Consider the following 19,065-nt stretch of genomic DNA (forward strand, 5'->3'; position numbering starts at 1 on the left):
AGTCCCGGGCTAGTGCGGTCTTTCAGGGCCACAGGCGTCTGCAGGGCGCCCCTCCCGGGGTGGCTGCGCTGGGGTGCGGGCGCGAGTCCCTGCCCCGGGGAAAGAGGAACGCAGGGCTGGCGCGGGCTGGCGTGTCCGGGAGCCCCGAAAGGCATGTGACGGCCCGGCCTGCGGCCTCTGGCGGCGCATTGTCTAAACTCCATAGCAACTCGGGCGAGGCGGGGGCCCCGCGCGCCGCCACCGCGTCGGCTCCCGGGAGAGACGGGCTCTGTCCGGCGCTGGGCCCGCGCGGTCGCCGGGCGCGGGCGACGCCGACGGCATGCCGGTGAAGCGGCTCACCGCCGGTAGGTGGGGCGGGCCGGCCTGCGCGGGGCAGTCGCCCTTGCAGACAGGGTCCAAGGACAGGGCCCGTGGCTGCCCCTCTTCCAGACATTGGAAAAACTGGCTTCACTGCCCTCTCCTTGCATTTTATTACGAATTTCATGTCGTCTCCGTTTACATTGGCACCGTGTTGTTTTATGTTGCCTAATTCTCCATTATTTTGTTGCTGGAATAATGGAGGCCTCCATCTCTTAAGGCTAACTCCAGGGTCACAGTGAATTAGTGACCACGCTGGATTCCAGAGGCCTTTCCTTCCCACTTCCACCTTGAATTCCAACTTAAAATTCAATCCATGTGCAGAGAGTGAATAGAGGGCCAAAAATTTACTGAACTTTCCCATGTATAAAGTAGGGTTAGGTGCTGTCTCTAATTATTTTTTATTCTAAAAGGAAATCAGATTTGAGTGAGATAATGTAATATTTTATCATTTCAGAGCCACCAGCTCTTACAGAAGAAGAATTTGTAAGTACGATTTAGGGGCTACTTGTTTTTTTCCTTGGCTTTTTTTTTTTTTTTTTTTAAATAGCAAATACTAGATCATGGAGAACTCTCTTTTCTTTCCTCCTTTTTGCCTTATTAGTACAGTAGAAGCTTTGGTTTAGTAACAATGGTGATAACTGTGCTCAAGACCTCTTTATATTCTCTAACAGGTACCTTTCTAAGACGGAGACAATTGATTTGTATTAAACACATTGCATGCTATTTATTGTTAAAGTTCTTTCACATAAATGACCTCATTTAATTCCTCTAAACTCTAAATGACTCCATGAGAGGTAGGTTTTGTCTCCATGGCTTTATTGTGTTGTGGCTGTGCACTTCCTGGTTGCAGTAAACATAAGTAGGTGGCATTGATTGATAATGAGTGGTCAATTTATATTTATAATTCCTTTAAAAATGTACTAAATATTGTTCTCAGTTCAGACTTCTGGAGAAGTTGAGTAATAATAAGTACTTTGCCAAATATATCTTATAGTTGTCATTTAGATGAGTGCTATATTAAATATTTAGGGTGGGTTCTATTGTAGTTCCTATTGTATACTGTATTTAAGGAACTTGCCCAAGGTTACACAGATGGGAAGTGGCAGAGTCTAATTCTTACTAAGATCTGAGTCTGATTTCAAGAGCTCTAACCACATCTCTCTATTATTTACTTAATGTCCTCCAGCACTTATTTCTCTTGTTGGCTAAATTATCTTATTTGTTTTTGGCTTTTTATTCAACAAGCACGAGTGATTGTATATTCATAGTGCAGTCCGAAAGGATGACGATAAGTCTCAAGAAGTTCAGTCTAGCAGGGGCTAAGAGATAAGAGAGGCCAAGGCTGGTGTGGTGGCCAAGGCTGGTGGCTGGTCACCTTTCCAGCCCTTTGGTCCACTGCTGAGAGAGAGATGAGAGAGGGACACACACACATACACACACACACACACAGTGAGGCTCGGACCATGTCAGAAATTCCTGCCATCTTCTGGCCATGTTGGCACAGCTCTGATTTTAGTGGGAGATTTCTTTAAGCTGTTCCAGGCCTTATCGAACTGTTCTTTATTCCAGCAGGAGGTGAGCATTTCTGGAGCTAGCTAATCCTTTCCTGTACTGCTGAAAAGCACTGAGCAACATACCACTTAACGTGTGAACAATTTGCTAACCATTTCAGGCGCTTGGCCCCATCTGGGAACTCATAATAGCCTGAAGACTCTATTGGGCACTTCCCTTCTCTTGGCTTCTTTGACACTACTATGTCCCAGTTCTCTCATCTCTCATTCTTATTTCCCCTTAATGACTCCTCTTTTTCTTTTCTTATAAAAGTATTGACCTTCTTCAGAATTCTGTTCTACAGGCTTTCTCTGAGTGATCTCCTTTTCTCCTGTAGCTTCAGCCACCACTATTTCATGGGACTTGGGAGTCTGCACACCTCCAGCCTGATACCACTTTTGATGCCAGCTCTGTATGTCCAGTTTATTGGGCATCTTCCTCATCTGGATGTCCCTGCATCACCCCAATAGTCTAAACTGAACTTATCCCCTCCCTTTTCCCATTCTGTTTTTCCTCCACCTTTTCTTATTTTGGTTAATGGTGCCACTGGCCATTCAGTCACTCAGACTGGAGCCTTTCTTTCCTCTTCTACATCCCCTGCCAGCAATCATTTACCAAATTCCTTTAATAGCCAGATTTCCTTTTCTCCATCCTTACAGCTACTGTCTTATTTTAGGCCCTCATCCCTGGGCCTGGACTTTGGCAGTAATCCTAACTGATATCACTGCCTCAAATACTCCCTCTGCCAACTCCAGTTTTTCTTTGTCTAAAGCATAAAATGCAAATTCCTGTGCATCAACTCTACTGGATTACTTCCTGTTGCTTTGTTCTGTGTGTCTACCTTTAGATTTTTCTTTCTCCCATTACTCTCCCCCCTGGCTTATCAGATTGCTATTAACTCTTTAAAACATTACCATGTTACTCACTTGCTCAGAGCTTTTATTAATAGCTAGTATTTATTGAATGCTGGCTACATGCTAGTATTATATTTAACCTCAAAACAACCCTATTAGGTAGTTACTATTATACACATTTCACAGGTGGGGAAGTTGAAGTTAATAGAGGTTAACTAACTGGACCTGAGGCCACATGTGTAGCAACTGTTAAAGCCAAAATGTCAAACACTTTGCTTTAGCATTCAAAACCTTTTCTGTAACTTTTCAGCCTTCTTTAACCTTATCTCTCAATACTTTTCTCTGTGATAAAGACAACATTCTTAATGTTTTTGGTTTATAAAGTACTTCCACATGCCCTCTGCTGCAGCCAAACTATACCCTACTTACCTTTGCTTTCAAGTCTTGTCTCAGTTGCCCTTCCCCATCTATTTCACAATCCTGCACATTCTTCAAGGCCCAGCTAATCTCTTCCATGAAACCTTTCCAATCTAACATCATCCAGACTGCCTTTGAGCTCTGGGCAGCTTTCAGTTGAGACCAGTTTGTGATTAGATGCTCAAATTCACATGCTCAACCAAGCATTTGACTATAGATTAACGCATTGCCACACTAGAAAAAAAATTTTTCCTTGGGGCCACAGTGTTTTATTATGAAAATGGAATAAAAACTTTGAAAACAAAAGGACCCTTTCTAATTTAATGAAAAATATGTTATTTTTTATTGTTTTCTCTCATGAGCTATATGCAACTTGAAAAATAGTTCTTATGGCTCCCAAAGTGAAGAGACATATGAGTTACATATGCTTCACGAGGCCCCGGGCTCAAACCTAGTGTGAGTTAAATACAACTCACATGACAGTTACTGTGTTAAATAATTAACATGTATTGCACATGTATTTATCTCTGTTTTTCAAGTGTGAAAGTATTTTTCTCACTAATAAAGTACATATTCTTAGAAAAAGTGTTTGTTAGAGACCTGAGGTTACCCAAAACTCCATTCTCTCCTTTCCATAATAGATACTAGATACATTGCTATCCATAATAAATTATTTTCTGGCCTCCCTTACAGCCAGATGTGGTCATGTAACCAAATTCTGGCCAGTAGGATGTAAGTAGAAGCGTTCTGTCCTCCTAGAAAGCTGATGTTTACAGAGATGAAAATAGCTGATTCCTAGGTCACACAGCTAAAGTAACTAGTTGAGCCACAATTACACGTTAAGGTATTTTGACTCTAATGTTCATGTAAGTGTAGAGGGAGAGAACAAGCTTCTTTTCTTTTTTTCTGCTGGCTGGAACGAGGATATGATGCCTGAGCTGAAGCAATCATCTTGGATCATGAGGTGGAAATGGCATCTTGGGGATGGCAGAGTCACAAGATGAAAGGGGCCTGCGCTCCAGATATTTGGGAAGCCACTATGCCAACCTTGAGCTGCTTATCATTACATGAGAGAAATAAATTTTTATTTTATTTAAATAGTGTTTTTTTGGTTTTGGCTTTGACTAACTTTTTTGATATGTTTTCTCAATCAGTGGCTCTGAAGGTGCAATGCTATTATGGGTATCTGCAAAATATTTTAACTTTAACATGAAGTCTTCATCCTCAAAGGATAGAAAACTCATTTAGAATAAATGATTTGTTTGTCAGGGACATACTACCTTGTGTTTATTTTAACTTTTTAATATGCAAATTTTATAATTTCTCTATCAAATTGTGAATTCCTATAGAGTTGGTACTATGTCTCAACACACATTAATATTCCCCATAGTGTGTAGCAATGTCCAGAATATGCCATTTGATGATTAATAAACTTTGGTTGATGGATATTTTTATATATAATAGTGTTGTTTCACTTTTTCTTTTTTTGCAAAGTTTCATTTGATATATATTCGACGTTTCTTAAGCACCTGTCTGCTGATATTGTTCTACTTTAGCATCTTTATTAACTGTGCTTGATTGGTCTTTGATAATTTTCTTAGGGGAACCATATACAAATATTTAACATATTCAGTTCTCTCATTAGTTTCTTTGGGGGATATATTTTTAATTACAAAAGTAATATATGAATATATTCTTATAAATAATTCAAATAATATAAAATGAATGCTTCACTAATTCTGTCTCAGCCTCTCTAATTGCTTTCATATTACATAAAAACAAATATAAATCTACCATAGCAAAAAGGCTAGAGTTTAGATTGCTTTATGATACATTGGGATTTGATTATGTGTAAAGTACACACTGAAAAAAGTTTAAAGCAAGAATGACTCCTAAAATTTTTTTAACATTACATTAACATTAAAGATTTGAGGTTTAATGACTTTTAACTCCAAAATAATATCATTTTCTTGTGCCTTAAATATAGTTCATTTGTAGCTATGCAAGTAGATGTGTCATGCTTCAAAGAAAAGTCTTTATGGAATAAAAATATTGTTGTGTAATGATCTATTTTGTTGAAGGTTTTCTAATATATAAAACCCACAGTTTCATTAACTTTAAAAGCAGATTTCAAGCTGTTTTAAAAAGAAAAAGTTAAAAAAACGATGATTCCTTTTAATCTTACCATCAACTTGAGAGGGACTTTAGTTTTAAGCAGTATTTACTATATTTTACTTGTTAAAAATGCTATTGTTCCCTTTCAGCTAATCTTTTGTCTGCTCAAATTCATATTCTATTATTTTTATAGGTTGAATGAAATTATAATAAACACAGAGCATTTCCCAAACATTTGGGTGTTATCATTATTTTAACGTACAGTAATGTAGTCAGCTCTCTGTATCCACAAGTTTTGCATCTGTGGATTTAACCAACCTTGGATCAAAAATATTCAGGAAAAAAAACAATACCAATTTAAAAAATATAGTGTAACAACTACTTATATAGCATTTACATTGTATTATGTATGATAAGTAATTCAGAGATGATATAAAGTATATGGGAGGATGTGTGTAGGTTATATGCAAATATTTCATCATTTTGTAGTAGAGACTTGACCATCTGCAAATTTTAGTATCCCTGGTTGGGTCCTGGAACCAATCCCCCATGGATACAAGGGACAACTATATACAGAAAAGGCCCATCATTGCAGTCTTCATGAATGAGAATATTAAGTGACAATTAGTGACCACTTGGTGTTTAGTTTTTCAAATTAAACATGGTAGACTATGCATAAATTGGGTTGGATGAACTGTGAGAGCCTACTCAGGCTGACACACTAGGTGGCTTTTTATGGACATGGTGGAAGGCAGGGGCAGGTAGCTGTAGATACCACTTCTGCTCTCTCCCTATTCCCTTTCTATCCTTAAGAGGAGCTAGGAGCCAGAAGTGTTGTGAACAAGTCTTTTGGAAACTAAGATGGCTCCCAAGGGTCCTTTGGAAAGTGTTAGCCTATCGAGAATTCTTTTCTGTCTATGGAGTCATGTACTCTGGGTAGGAATCAAATTCTGTGATGCTTTTTTGGAACTGCAGAAACTGTGTTATAGTTGCCATCGATAAGTTAGTCAATAAGTGTAACATTAAATGACTACTTGCACTTACGGCTGCATTAGACACTTTGAGGACAAACATTGTCAGTCACTAGTCTCAAAGAGCATACCTTCTGATTGGAGAGATGACCTTTAATATAAAAGAATAAGAGGATGAAAAGTTTATATTTAAGTGTTAAGTGTGAGGTTTGAACCAAAAGTGCATTAAGATTTAGAGAAGCTTGCCACATCCTCTTTTTACCCACAGGTAAGGTGTAGAATGGGAAAAAAGGTGATAAAAGGTGTGAGATACCCTCTCTTTTAAATTAGAATATCAGATAAAGGATGCCTCAGATATTAAACTGTTGAGAACAGGTAAGGACCTTTGTACAGGGGGAAAGCCTTAGGGTATTTGGGCTAAAGGATTGACTGAAGCCTAGTAGGTTTAATTGGAGAGTATGATTGGATAAAAGGGAGAGAGTGGAGAGCTTCTCTAGGTCTTGGGGTGTTTGTTCCAGGAGAGAGAGAGGAACAGAAACCCAATGAAAAAGTACTTCTGGGTAGATGCTGATGTAATATGTGATGATAACCCTTGGGAATAAAAGGAGAGTCCATTTGCAATTCATTGCATGAGCCACGTTTACTTTCTTCCTCTTTCATAGACTTCATTTATAAGAAAATATAATTTTGCAAACCAGTGGGTATCTGATAAATGGGCTTTTGGTTCTTAGACTTCAAAAATGCCTTTCAACAAGCCACTCTGTGGAGCTTGTTTCACCTTGCATTCTCTTTTTCTGATTGTTTCCTCTTTTGACCAACATCTATTTTATTAGTGTCTTTGTTAGGTTATCAGTCTTTTCTCTTCAGGCTTCATGTCCTCAGTGTCATCATTCAACAAAAATGTTGTAAGCATCTACTATCTAAAGGCATTGGGAATTTTAAAAAATGAATAAGAAATAGTCCTTTTCCTCCAAAAGTTCGCAACCAGTGGGTGAGCCATATAAATTATAGTATGAAGTGAAAAAGGTTTTTATAGGGGAAACACAAATGACTTCTACTCTAGACTTTTGGAGAAGAATAAGGATAGGTAGGTGAATAAAGGGAGAAAAAATTTTCTAGGCAGAATAATCAGCATGCACAAAGGTGCAGAACTATAAAAAAATTATAGGCCAAGCACGGTGGCTCATGCCTGTAATCCCAGAACTTTGGGAGGTTGGGATAGAAGGATTGCTTGAGGCCAGGAGTTCAAGACCAGCTTGGACAACATAGTGAGACCCTGTCTCTACAAAAGAATAAGTTAAAAAAATTAGTGGTGCACGGTGGCATGCACTTGTAGTCCCAGCTACTTAGGAGGCTGAGGTGGGAGAATCACCTTAGTCCAGGTGTTTTTTTTTTTTTTTTTTTTTTGAGACAGAGTCTCACTCTGTTGCCCAGGCTAGAATGAGTGCCGTGGCATCAGCCTAGCTCACAGCAACCTCAAACTCCTGGGCTTAAGCGATCCTCCTGCCTCAGCCTCCCGGGTAGCTGGGACTACAGGCATGCACCACCATGCCCGGCTAATTTTTTCTATATATATTTTTAGCTGTCCATATAATTTCTTTTTATTTTTAGTAGAGACGGGGTCTCGCTCTTGCTCAGGCTGGTCTCGAACTCCTGAGCTCCAACGATCCACCGGCCTCGGCCTCCCAGAGTGCTAGGATTACAGGCGTGAGCCACCGTGCCTGGCCTGTCCAGGTGTTTGAGGTTGCAGTGAGGTATGATGATGCCACTGCACTCTAGGCGGGTGACAGAGTGAGACCCTGTCTCTTAAAAAAAAAAAAAATTGGCATAACTAGAGCATGGTAGTATGAGACCAGGGCTGGAAAGGTGGGCAGGGAGCCAAATTGCATTCATCATAAGTCCTTTTTATGGTATAAAAGGATTGGAGATTGGAAGATGAATGGATCCCTTGTATTAAATGAGTTGTGGTTAGGGAGACTGACCCATAGGGTGGTATAGGTAAAAAGGGTAGGAAAGATGAGGTTTGGCATACTATGGATAGGAGGGTGAACCAGAGGTCTAAGAGGTTTGACCCTTAGTGCATAGGATTTCAGGGTAGTGGTCAGAAGATGATCAGGAATTTATTCCAGCAACAATGATGGTGATTTGGGATCTATCATTTAGTACTCAGAAAGCTAAGAAGGTTGTGCATAGGTTCAGAGAAACTTGGTCTTGTTTCCTTGTACATGAGGCTCCTCTCCCAACATTTTATTACAAAAAAATTTAGACATATAAGAATTAAAATAATTGTATAGTGAACACTGATATACCCACCACTAATATTTCACAGTTATTATTTTCCTATTTTTGCTTTTTCTCATTTCTATCCTTCTGTCTAGCCCACCCTCCATCAGTCCCTCTTTTTGTACATTTCAAAGTAAGTTACAGACATCGGTAAACTTTACCCTTAAACACTTCAGCATGAATGTCATGAACTACTGTTTAATATTAGTTTATGGTTCTTTTGTTGATGTAAAATTTATACACGTGAAATGCAAATTTTTAAAAAGTGATAATTTGGTAAATTTTGACAAGTGCATACACTTATGTAATCCAAGCCCTAATCGATATAGAGAGCACTTTCATAATCCTGGGAAGTTCTTTCAGGCTCCTTCCCAGTTGATTCTTGCCTCCATTCCCCGGAGACGACTACTGTCCTGTGTTTTGCTTTCTGATCTCTTTGCTCATGCATTTCTCTCTGCGTTCATATTTATACTTCTAAATATAGAATTTGAAGTTATTTGAAATGCATTTCAAATGCCATTTTTCCCATTTGAGTCTTATGATTCTTCCTACTAGGTAACATCTTTCTCTCCTTTGGAGGAAACAATTTATATTGTAATTCTCATATGACATGTGTTATATTCTTTCTTGGATTATGGTTTTTGCCAGTATTTATTTTATTTCCTCTTTCTTGTTCATAAGTTCTTTGTGTATTTTGTAACTTTTGGACTCATGAAGAAATTGTGGTTCGTCTGATTTGAGGGTACAGCAAAATAATTTTAAGCAAAAAATTTTACCTACCATAATTAGCAAGTACACATAAACTATTTTGCTTAACCCTCTTTCAGTAAGAAATTGGAGAAGTTTGGGCTAAAAATGGAAAAGCTGACTTCACTTTCACAGATGGCACACCTGTAATACATGAAAAAACAGGTTTCAAGAGTATATTCCATTTTTAAGAAGTGTTCCTACTTTCCATTGCATCATTCAGCAGAGAATCTGTGTTACAAATTTTGCAGTCAGGTTTATGGAATGATGTAATGGAGGAATTGATTGTAACTCAGTTTTCTTCCTGATTGTACCATTAACCATCACCAGTTTATTGATTACTTGGAAGATATTAAAGCTGAGTATGGAGACTTTTTTTTTTTTTTTTTTGAAGACAGGGTATCATTCTGTCACCCAGGCTAGAGTGTGGTAGCATGATCATAGCTCACTGTAACCTAGAACTCCTGGCCTCAAGCTATCCTCCTACCTCACCCTCCTGTGTAGCTTGGACTATAGGCACACACTACCACGCCTGGCTAATTTTTAAATTTTTGTAGAGACGTTGTCTTGCTATGTTGCCCAGGCTGGTCTTGAACTCCTGGCTTGAAGTGATCCTTCCACCTTGGCCTCCCAAAGTTCTGGGATTACAGGCATGAGCCACTGAGCCTCGCCAAGTATGAAGACTTAGATCATTTTAATATGGCCAAGTAACTGGACTGTGGAAATTTATTGAGAGTAATGGAACTCCTAACAGCTCAAGGCCTTAAAAAAAAATTTTATTTTTAATTAAAGAGTTTGGAGCCTAAAGGGTTTATAAGGTACTCATTGATTTACATGACTGTTTACTGATGTGACAAGATATTTGAACACATTGAACTAGAAACTGCAGTGGTAAAATATGCTCATTTATTTAGAGAAGTACAGGCTTTCCCCCTCAAGTGCCACACAAGGATTGAGCAGATGGCACTTGGAGGCTGCACTTGTTTCCTGTTGTGGAGCTGCCTCATATCAATAGAATTGCTAATATTTAATACTGATAGAAATTCAGATACAATTTTAGGAAATAAATACAGATTTTGATGTATTTGAATAATACTTTAAGTATTATTGGTTGTCTGTAAGTGCATACCAGAGGATGTGACTGAATGGTGAGTCACCAAAGGCTTAGGGCAGTGCTACTGGTGCTATCTGAGAATGCTTATCAGTCCATAGTGAGATGAGCTCGGAAATTAAGATTAAATGTTTAGAAACTTTCTGGCAATTCAAGAGTATGTTTATATCTATTGAATTTAATAATAAAAATATTGGGATTGCAATGTATGTCTTTTGTTTCGTTTTCTAGTAATTCATTCTTACTGCATTTATTTTACAAAAGTTATCTGTTTAAAATGGATTAGGGAAAAAACCAAAAACAAATCAGGTACCTCATCACACATAGTTCATTAAGTTAGAATCTCTTAGAAGTGAGAGGCATCTGGAAATGAATATATGGATCTGAAGATTATCTATTAACAGAAATTTCTGGCCACATGGCTGGTCAAATTCTAGATAGTGTTTAGGTCTGCTTGGCTCTATGAAATACATATTCTGTATTATGGCTAAATATTAAAAATAAAAGGTATATTTTAGAAAAATTAGCAAGGGATTGTACTGTATTACTCTTATTAATTAAAAATACATAACATTCACATCCATGGATTTTTGATCATATGATCCAGTACTGTAAAATTTGGCCACCCTATTATAGCACAGTACCTTCTACCTAGTAAATACTAAAAAATATTTGTTGAATCAGATGTTTTCTCTTAAGAGTTACCAAAAACCAAGTAGTTCACTAAATACAGTCCATAAAATTGAAGTACCTTGAAAGATAAAGTCTGAAAAGTTAATAGCCTTGTAGCTTCCCCCCAAATGATATCTGCCTTGTTCTGCTTTGTCAGACCTTTGCCAGTGAGAAATTTATTTGAGCATAATTATTAACGTACCACTACTAAGGTTGTACATTTATTAAATCCTTGTTTTTGTTGTTTTAATCAGTTGAGATTTTTAGTAAACTAAATCCTTTGTTGTTTTAGTCAGTTGAGGTTTTTAGTAAGTTCCTTGATATAAATTCTATAGGTGATAGCTTATAATTAATTCTCTTCTGACATTGCACTTACTTAAATTACCCTGAAAATCTATTTTCCAAAGTAGGTGTAAATATAGTATAGTGTCTTCCTTATAGCGCTATACTTCAGTAAAGTTTTTAAAATTGCCCAGTATGAGAAGAAAGTAATCAGCCATATGGAAATAATAGCATTGTGTCATATTGTCAACTTTCATGTTAGATTTGCAAAATTGAAATATAATTATGCATAACAAAATAAACACATGTACTATACAACAGTGTGCCATGATGTGCTTTTGATACAATGGAAACAATTACTAATAAAATAAGGTGTTTTATGATTTGGAAGAGAGATTTTGTTCTTGGCAGTGGCTTTTCAGTTTTGCCAATTTGAAAAGTGGCTCTGTTGGTGGATGAGATAGTTATGGAAAAAATGTATACAATCTTTATGCTTAGAACACATGCATCATCAAAGTTTACTCATGCACAAGTGAAGCAGGATCCAGATTAAGAAAACTATATCTCATTCTGAGGGGGAAGGCAGTAGAACATTTTCTTCACTTACTTACCACTTCGTTGGATAATTTAAGAAATTTACATTCTCAATTTCATTTTAAGCCCAGACACTTCTCTGTCCTCTTTGACTCTGCCTTTATTTTTATGAAATATGTATAGTTTTAATAAATCTGTGGGAAATTCACCATGTGGGTATGTGATTTTATATTCATTGATGTTGCATTTAAGTGTTCTGCTTTATTTTTCGTGTGTTCTGTTTTCCAAGTATAGCAAGGTCTTTTAAGATTATGCTTCATCCTGTTTTATTATTTCTTCCTTCCAAAGATTGTAGCATCGTTCTGTTTAAAGTGAGGGTTCACTGTTGACAGACGAAAAAAGACTTAAAGATCTACATTATAATGAATTGATAGCAGAATTAAGGAATAACATAGGCAGGTTTTAAAACATCTTAATATAATCTTAATATTGTGTTTTTATGTTTTTGCAGGAAGATTCTTTGGCAACAGATGACTTCCTTGTGGACTACTTTAATGAATTCCTAAGCCTTCCAGTGAGTGTATTATTATGTTCTGTTGAATATATTATCAAAGAAAAATATTTAAATCACTGGATTATGTTGTGAGACAAATTTATCAGGCATAATATTTTATTAAAATATTAAAGCATTTAGGTAAAGTTTATATATATATATATTTTTTTTTTTTTTTTTTTTTTTTTGAGACAGAGTCTCTGTTGCCCGGGCTAGAGTGAGTGCCATGGTGTCAGCCTAGCTCACAGCAACCTCAAACTCCTGGGCTTAAGCGATCCTAGTGCCTCAGCCTCCCGAGTAGCTAGGACTGCAGGCATGCACCACCATGCCCAGCTACTTTTTTCTATATATATTTTTAGTTGGCCAGATAATTTCTTTCTATTTTTAGTAGACTCAGGGTCTCGCTCTTGCTCAGGCTGGTCTCGAACTCCTGACCTCGAGCAATCCATCTGCCTCGGCCTCCCAGAGTGCTAGGATTACAGGCGTGAGCCACCGCGCCCAGTCTAAAGTTTATATTTTTTATAGATATGATCATTTGGATTTGAATCATATTTAGAAATTATCCTTATTGAAGAAAGCTGGAATCAAAAACCATCAAAAAGCATTCTTCAGCCTGAGCAAGAGCAAGACCCCATCTCTACTAAAAATAGAAAGAAATTATCTGACCAACTAAAAATATATAAAAAAAATTAGCCGGGCATGGTGGCGCATGCCTGTAGTCCCAGCTACTCGGGGTGCTGAGGCAGGAGGATTGCTTGAGCCCAGGAGTTTGAGGTTGCTGTGAGCTAGGAGGATGCCACGGCACTCACTCTAGCCCGGGCAACAAAGTGAGACTCTGTCTCAAAAAAAAGCATTCTGGAAAATATCTAATATAGTTGTATTTGGCACCATGTTAGGCTTTGAACAGAGGTGATAAAGACAAAATATCAAAAAAATCAAGAAACTAAATTTTATGCCTCTAAGCAATTCTTATCATCCTCTTGGATAGATATTAAATTGGAATTTGTATTTAAGGCAACTAGAGTTTCATGTCAATAGTAAATAAGACTTGGGACACTGTTGTTTTTATAACATCCGTGGATATCAATTAATAGCATTTAAGTCTTAGTAGTGACTGTTGGAGTAACTATTAAGGGGTGTGTTAGTCCATTTTGTGCTGCTATAACAGAATAGCTGAGATTGGGTAATTTATAAAAAACAGAAACTGATTTGGCTTATGGTTCTGGAAGTTGAGAAGTCTAAGGAGGAGGGGCTGAATCTGGAAAGGGCCTTCTTGCTGCATCATCCCATGGCAGAAGGGTAAAGAGAGAGGGCAAGAGAACAAGAGAGCCAGAGAGGACTGAACTCATTTTTATAACAAGCCCACTCTAGAGGTAACTAACCCACTCTTGCTATATGGGCATTAATCCATTCATGAAGACAGAGCCCTAATGCCCTAATCACCTCTTATTAGGCCCCACCTCCCAACATGGTTGCATTGGGGATTAAGTTTACAACACGTGAACTTTAGGGGACATATTCAAAAACCATAGCAAGAAGTTTGGAGAAAGTAGAATGAGAGTTCATGAAAAGACTTATATTGTTATATGGAAATAAAGTTAATCAGGAATGGCAGTTAAAAGAAAGATAAGAAAAGGCCTTATTATTGCATTATGAAAACATGGAAACATTTTTTATTAAATTTTTTACCAGGGAAAATTTGAAATATAAAAAAAGTCACAAGTAATTTTAAAGGGAATGGACCATAAAATATGAAATCTCTTAAAATCTAACCACTGACAATATGTTTTGAAGGGTACTTTCTTGCCTAGATTAGTTTTGTATATAAGTATGTGTCTATGCATGCATGCATGTTTGTTTTGTGATTTTTTTTTCTTAGAAAAATTTTGTACTCTGTCCTCCATTTGCCAGAGCTGGATCTCTGGATCCATTATGGGAGTTAGATTGAGACACCAAGCCACCCTCTCCCTTTCTAGGAATAGGCCTGAGTGACACTGTATGATACTCAGGAGGTTCTTGTTTGGTCTGACTCTTTAACTTTCATTGACCAGTTGTACATGATACAAAACCCAACAGCATCACAAAATTGCCACAATTTTACTCTTCCAGATTATGTAGTCTTTCCCTTGGGCTCTGCAATCTCCATTCTTCCTCCAAAAAAAGAGTACATTTTTGTAAAATTTCAAACAGAAAAATCTCTATATAGGTCTAATTTCAGTTTCTCAGCATTTAAATTTCAGTATCTCAAGATTTGTGCTTATCTTGACTTTTACTTGTTCTGGAAAATAAATAAATTCCCCTGCCTAACTTTCTTTTCCAGAAAATCTGTTTTAAAGTATAGAAATAATATGACAATAGTATAGAAAAATGTGAGAAAAATTCAGCCATCTTCTTGTTATCTGGTCAGAATAGACATTGCCATTTTTGTAGGTTTTCTTTCAGACTCCAGGTGAAGTGACAGAGTCTGATTTCTGTTGAGCTCTATGTAGTCATGTTTTTATAGCACTCTCCAGCAGGTACCCTTCATATGTCCCATGCACCCACCTGGCCTGCCTCTTCCTTTTTTCCTCTCTCCAAATCCTTCTGTTTTTACTCCCTCTTTTTTTTTTTTTTTTTAGTTCCTTTTGCATCTACATTTAGGATCGCACAGTCTACCTATTGTCTATTCTGTACACCAAAAGCAAGAGAAGGGAAAATATTGTCACAGGGTTCCAAAAGAATTAGCGGGAAGGGAAGAGAAGGAATGATGTATTCTTAAACCAAGTACCTGGCAAAATTCTTGAGCAGATTAGTAATGTTTGGTTTATGAGCACTTAGCTAAGAATTAGAAACCAGCATGGGTTTACTGAGAATAAGTATGCCAAACTAACTCTCTTTTTTTGGATAGTTATGGGCTGGTAATGTATTATGATTTCAATAAGGTATTATAGAAAATAATAAGTTGAATCATGTTACTTCCTGCTCTGCTCACAACCCTGTCTGGTGGCTTCTCATACACTAAGAATAAAATCCAGAATCCTATATGATTTGGCCCTTTTTATCTCTTGATCTTTATTTCCTTCCCTTTTTCTCTTGTAAATTCTTTTCCAGTTTGACTGACCTTCTTCATGTTTCTCAAACAGGAATATGCCAAGCATACTGAGGCTCTTTCAACCTGGAATGCTCTTCCCTGAAGTATCTGTATCACTTTCTCCCTGACTTAAGTCACGTCTGTTCAGAAAGCTTTCCCTACTAACACTATCTAAAATAATATCCCCAATGCATGCTCCACTTACATTGCTTTATTTGTTTCCAAAGCCCTTTTCATTATCTGTGAAATTAGTTTTCAAATATTTGAACTAGTTCACTAACCATAAGCGGTAGGGGTTGACTTTTAATAACCTACAGAACTCCAAATTCTTTACTACGGAATTCAAAACCCTTTGCAGTTTGGCCTCAACTTAATCTTTCTAGCTTCATCTCAGGCTTCACACTACTGGGGCCACCCTGCACACTCTCTTCTGCCTCCCCTAACCCACCAGCCCATCTTGACCACGCATATACTTCCTGTGCTCAAGTCTCGCCATGTAGTGGTTAGTACACGAGGGAGACAGAACTGTGTTTGATTCCAGCTCTTCCACTCACTGCTAGTGTGATCTTAGAAACATCACTTACTTAATTCCTAGATTTCTTTCTCTGTGAAAACAATACAACTATCTTATAAGATTATTACGAAATGAGGTAATGTACAGTAAGTGCCTGGCACAGGGTTAGTGCTTCTCTTTCTGTTTCCTTCAGTAACTAGACCATCTCATCTTTTCATTCCTGAAACATAACAGGCAATCACTCTTTAATTAGATTGGTGGATCATTGTCAATCACAGAAGAGGGTATTCTTCTGTGTCACAGAAATCTGTCATTGGCTTTGCCTTTTTAAAATCATTTTTATCAGAGACTTGGAAGAAAAGTTGCAAGAGAACCAGTGTTTTTCCAGTTTAAGGTCACTCAGCTAGTAAGTGACAGGGAGGCTGAGAAATTTTGATTGTCCCAGGTCCACATGGCTCAAAAACTTTTGATTATCCCAGTACACTAAGATGTCTACAGAACTGGCAGCAGAGGAATAAATTGATCATTTGCATAACAAAATCTTTCTAATTTTGATCCTGATAATATGAAATGGACTAAAACAAACAAGGCTAATGTATTCTTAGGGTACATTAATAGAAGTGTAATCACGATCAAGAAAAATATTAGTCTGGAGCATAGAAAGCACTCAATAAATGTTTTTTTGAATAGGGTTGAATTGTCAGACCACATTTGGAATATTGTATTCCATTTTTGGTGCCATATGTTAAGAGTTGCTGTGCCAAACCAGACTCAGGGAGACTTGGCCAATGAACACTTTGGAAATCATGTCAGATGAGGAAGGGTTGAAAGAAGTGTGGGTGTTTAACCTGGCTTGGGAATGGGTGGTAGGCATGGAATGGAGCAGCCCTTTTCAAATATGTGAGGATTCAGTTGAGGAAGAAGGGTTAACATATTCTGTGACACTAGAGGGCAGAACCAGGGCCAGCATTTATAAGGGAAATTGATTTTGATTTTTACTCACAAGACAGAACTTTAAACTTTTTTTTTTTTTGAGACAGGGTCTCTTCTCATTCTTTTGCCCAGGCTAGAGTGTAGTGGTGTAATCATAGCTCACTGCAACCTCAAACTCTTGGCTTCAAGCTATCTACCTGCCCCTGCCTCCTAAGTAGCTGGGACCACAGGTGTGTGCCACCATGCCCAGCTAATTTTTAAAAATTTCTTTATTTTTTTTTGTAGAGATGAGGACTCTCCAGGCTGGTCTTGAACTCCTGGCCTCAAGTGATCCTCCTGACTTGGCCTCCCAAAGTGCAGGGGTTACAGGTGTGAGCCACCATGCCTAGCTTAAAGTTTGTTTTCTAACAACAAAATGAGCTAGCTTGTGAAGGAGTAAACACTGTATGATTGGCGGTATTCAGTTAGAGGTTAGGAAACCATCTTATGGGAATATTGTGTGTATATGTATGTATATCTATATGGTGGGAGACTTGACTTTCCCAACGAAAGAAACTTTGATTAATTCTTTCTTCTCTGTTTATTTTATCTTAGGAGCTACATTGTAAATGTCCTGGGGGCAAAGATAGGTCTATTCTGTACCTCCCAAAGCTTCTTAAGGATGATTCTGTTTTTTATTTCTACATCTTCCATTGTAAGATCCTTGAAATAAACAAACACACCTTCTGACCTTTTCTTCTGCTTCCCTCCACCCAACCCTCCACCAAAAACAATATTCTAAGCCTGAGAATGTAGATAAAGATTACAGGGCCCTTAGGTCATCTAGATTTCTGAGACTTTTCCTACATCTGTAGCAACATGCTCAAGGTCCCAGAACTGGATTGTGACAGAATGGACCTAGGAATCAGGCTTTCTGGCTTCTACACTGTTTCTTTCCATTACACCATTACACCCTTGGGACACAGTGTAAGATCCAGAAATTGATGGCTGGTAGCCTGCCCCCATGTTATTTTTTGATGAGGGGAATCCAGGACAGTTGCCGCTATTATAAATGATTATGGCACTTTCCAAATCCTAGCTTTCATAACTTCATTCTGTTTGTTCTTGTGCCAAGTTCACATTCAGATATTGTTTTCATTTGGTGTCTGGGAGGTTTTTTGCTGTCAACTCTTTATGGACAAGTGTTTGCTTATTAAGTTTTCTTCTGTGCTATAGTGTGAAAACATTTTTTTCCTTTTGATTTTGTTTTGTGTGTTTTATGCTCAGTGACTGTTGTGGGATTGAGTAGATGAGCCCACATAGATTTAGGTTGGTCCTCTGTGGGTGGTTTCAAATGTTTGTGACATTTATGGTTTGCAGAAGCTGAAGGGGTGGCCTGTTCTATACCCTCCTTGCAAGGATAGGTATGTCATATGTTTGCCAGACCATGCTTAGCTATGTGCTGTTGGAATGTTACCATAACTTCTTTTTTTGGACTGATTCTGTACACTTTTTTAAAAATCTGTAAACCATTATAATTTCTTACAGCTTTAAGAAGGAGTTATATACTAGATGGATTGTTGTGTGGGGTGTGGGGGTGGAAAGACAGAGTATAGAGTTGAGGAATGAGTGGGATGAAGGGGGATGAAGGGTTTTTGGGTCTTCCTTTGCCAAAATTTAAATACTCAGAGACTGATTTTTAAAAGTGTTGATAGAGCTCTAGGTAACTGCTTAGTTCAGTGTTTATACCTATGGGTGTTTTGATAAGCTTTGTAGCTCAAACATAAAGCACTCAAATTACCTAATGTAACTCATTTTATTAACTCAGGATATTTTCTATACATTTTATGTGGCACATAATTCCTTCTATCCCATTGGTGAATATGTCTAGTAAACAGTTTATGGTTAAACATCTAAAATGACAATAAAATTTAGATTAAAAGAAGTTGTTATTTGTAACTGACTTGTTATACTCAAGTAGTCAGATGTTTTTCATTCACTGACTAGGGATGCATGTTTAAAATATAGCTTTGGAGCTCAATTAGTACAGACAGAGTTGGAGCAGAGATGAACATGTATTAAATTAACCTAGTCATTAGTTTTTAATTTAAATACTGTT

At 37.7% G+C, this 19,065-nt stretch overlaps 1 protein-coding gene across 1 annotated transcript in view; it reads left to right on the forward strand.

Annotated features, from left to right (window-relative positions):
- The first annotated feature begins 258 nt into the window (after nt 1-258).
- The window catches only part of RGS22 (regulator of G protein signaling 22), a 110,223-nt gene continuing 91,416 nt past the window's right edge, over nt 259-19,065 (forward strand). Inside the window, exons 1-3 of the mRNA XM_045560401.1 lie at nt 259-344; nt 815-843; nt 12,409-12,471. Coding sequence (XP_045416357.1) covers nt 320-344; nt 815-843; nt 12,409-12,471 — 117 coding nt within the window. The 5' untranslated portion in view covers nt 259-319. The remainder of the gene's footprint in view (nt 345-814; nt 844-12,408; nt 12,472-19,065) is intronic.

The sequence above is a fragment of the Lemur catta genome, chromosome 9, assembly GCF_020740605.2.
Source record: "Lemur catta isolate mLemCat1 chromosome 9, mLemCat1.pri, whole genome shotgun sequence".
Classification (NCBI taxonomy): Eukaryota; Metazoa; Chordata; class Mammalia; order Primates; family Lemuridae; genus Lemur; species Lemur catta.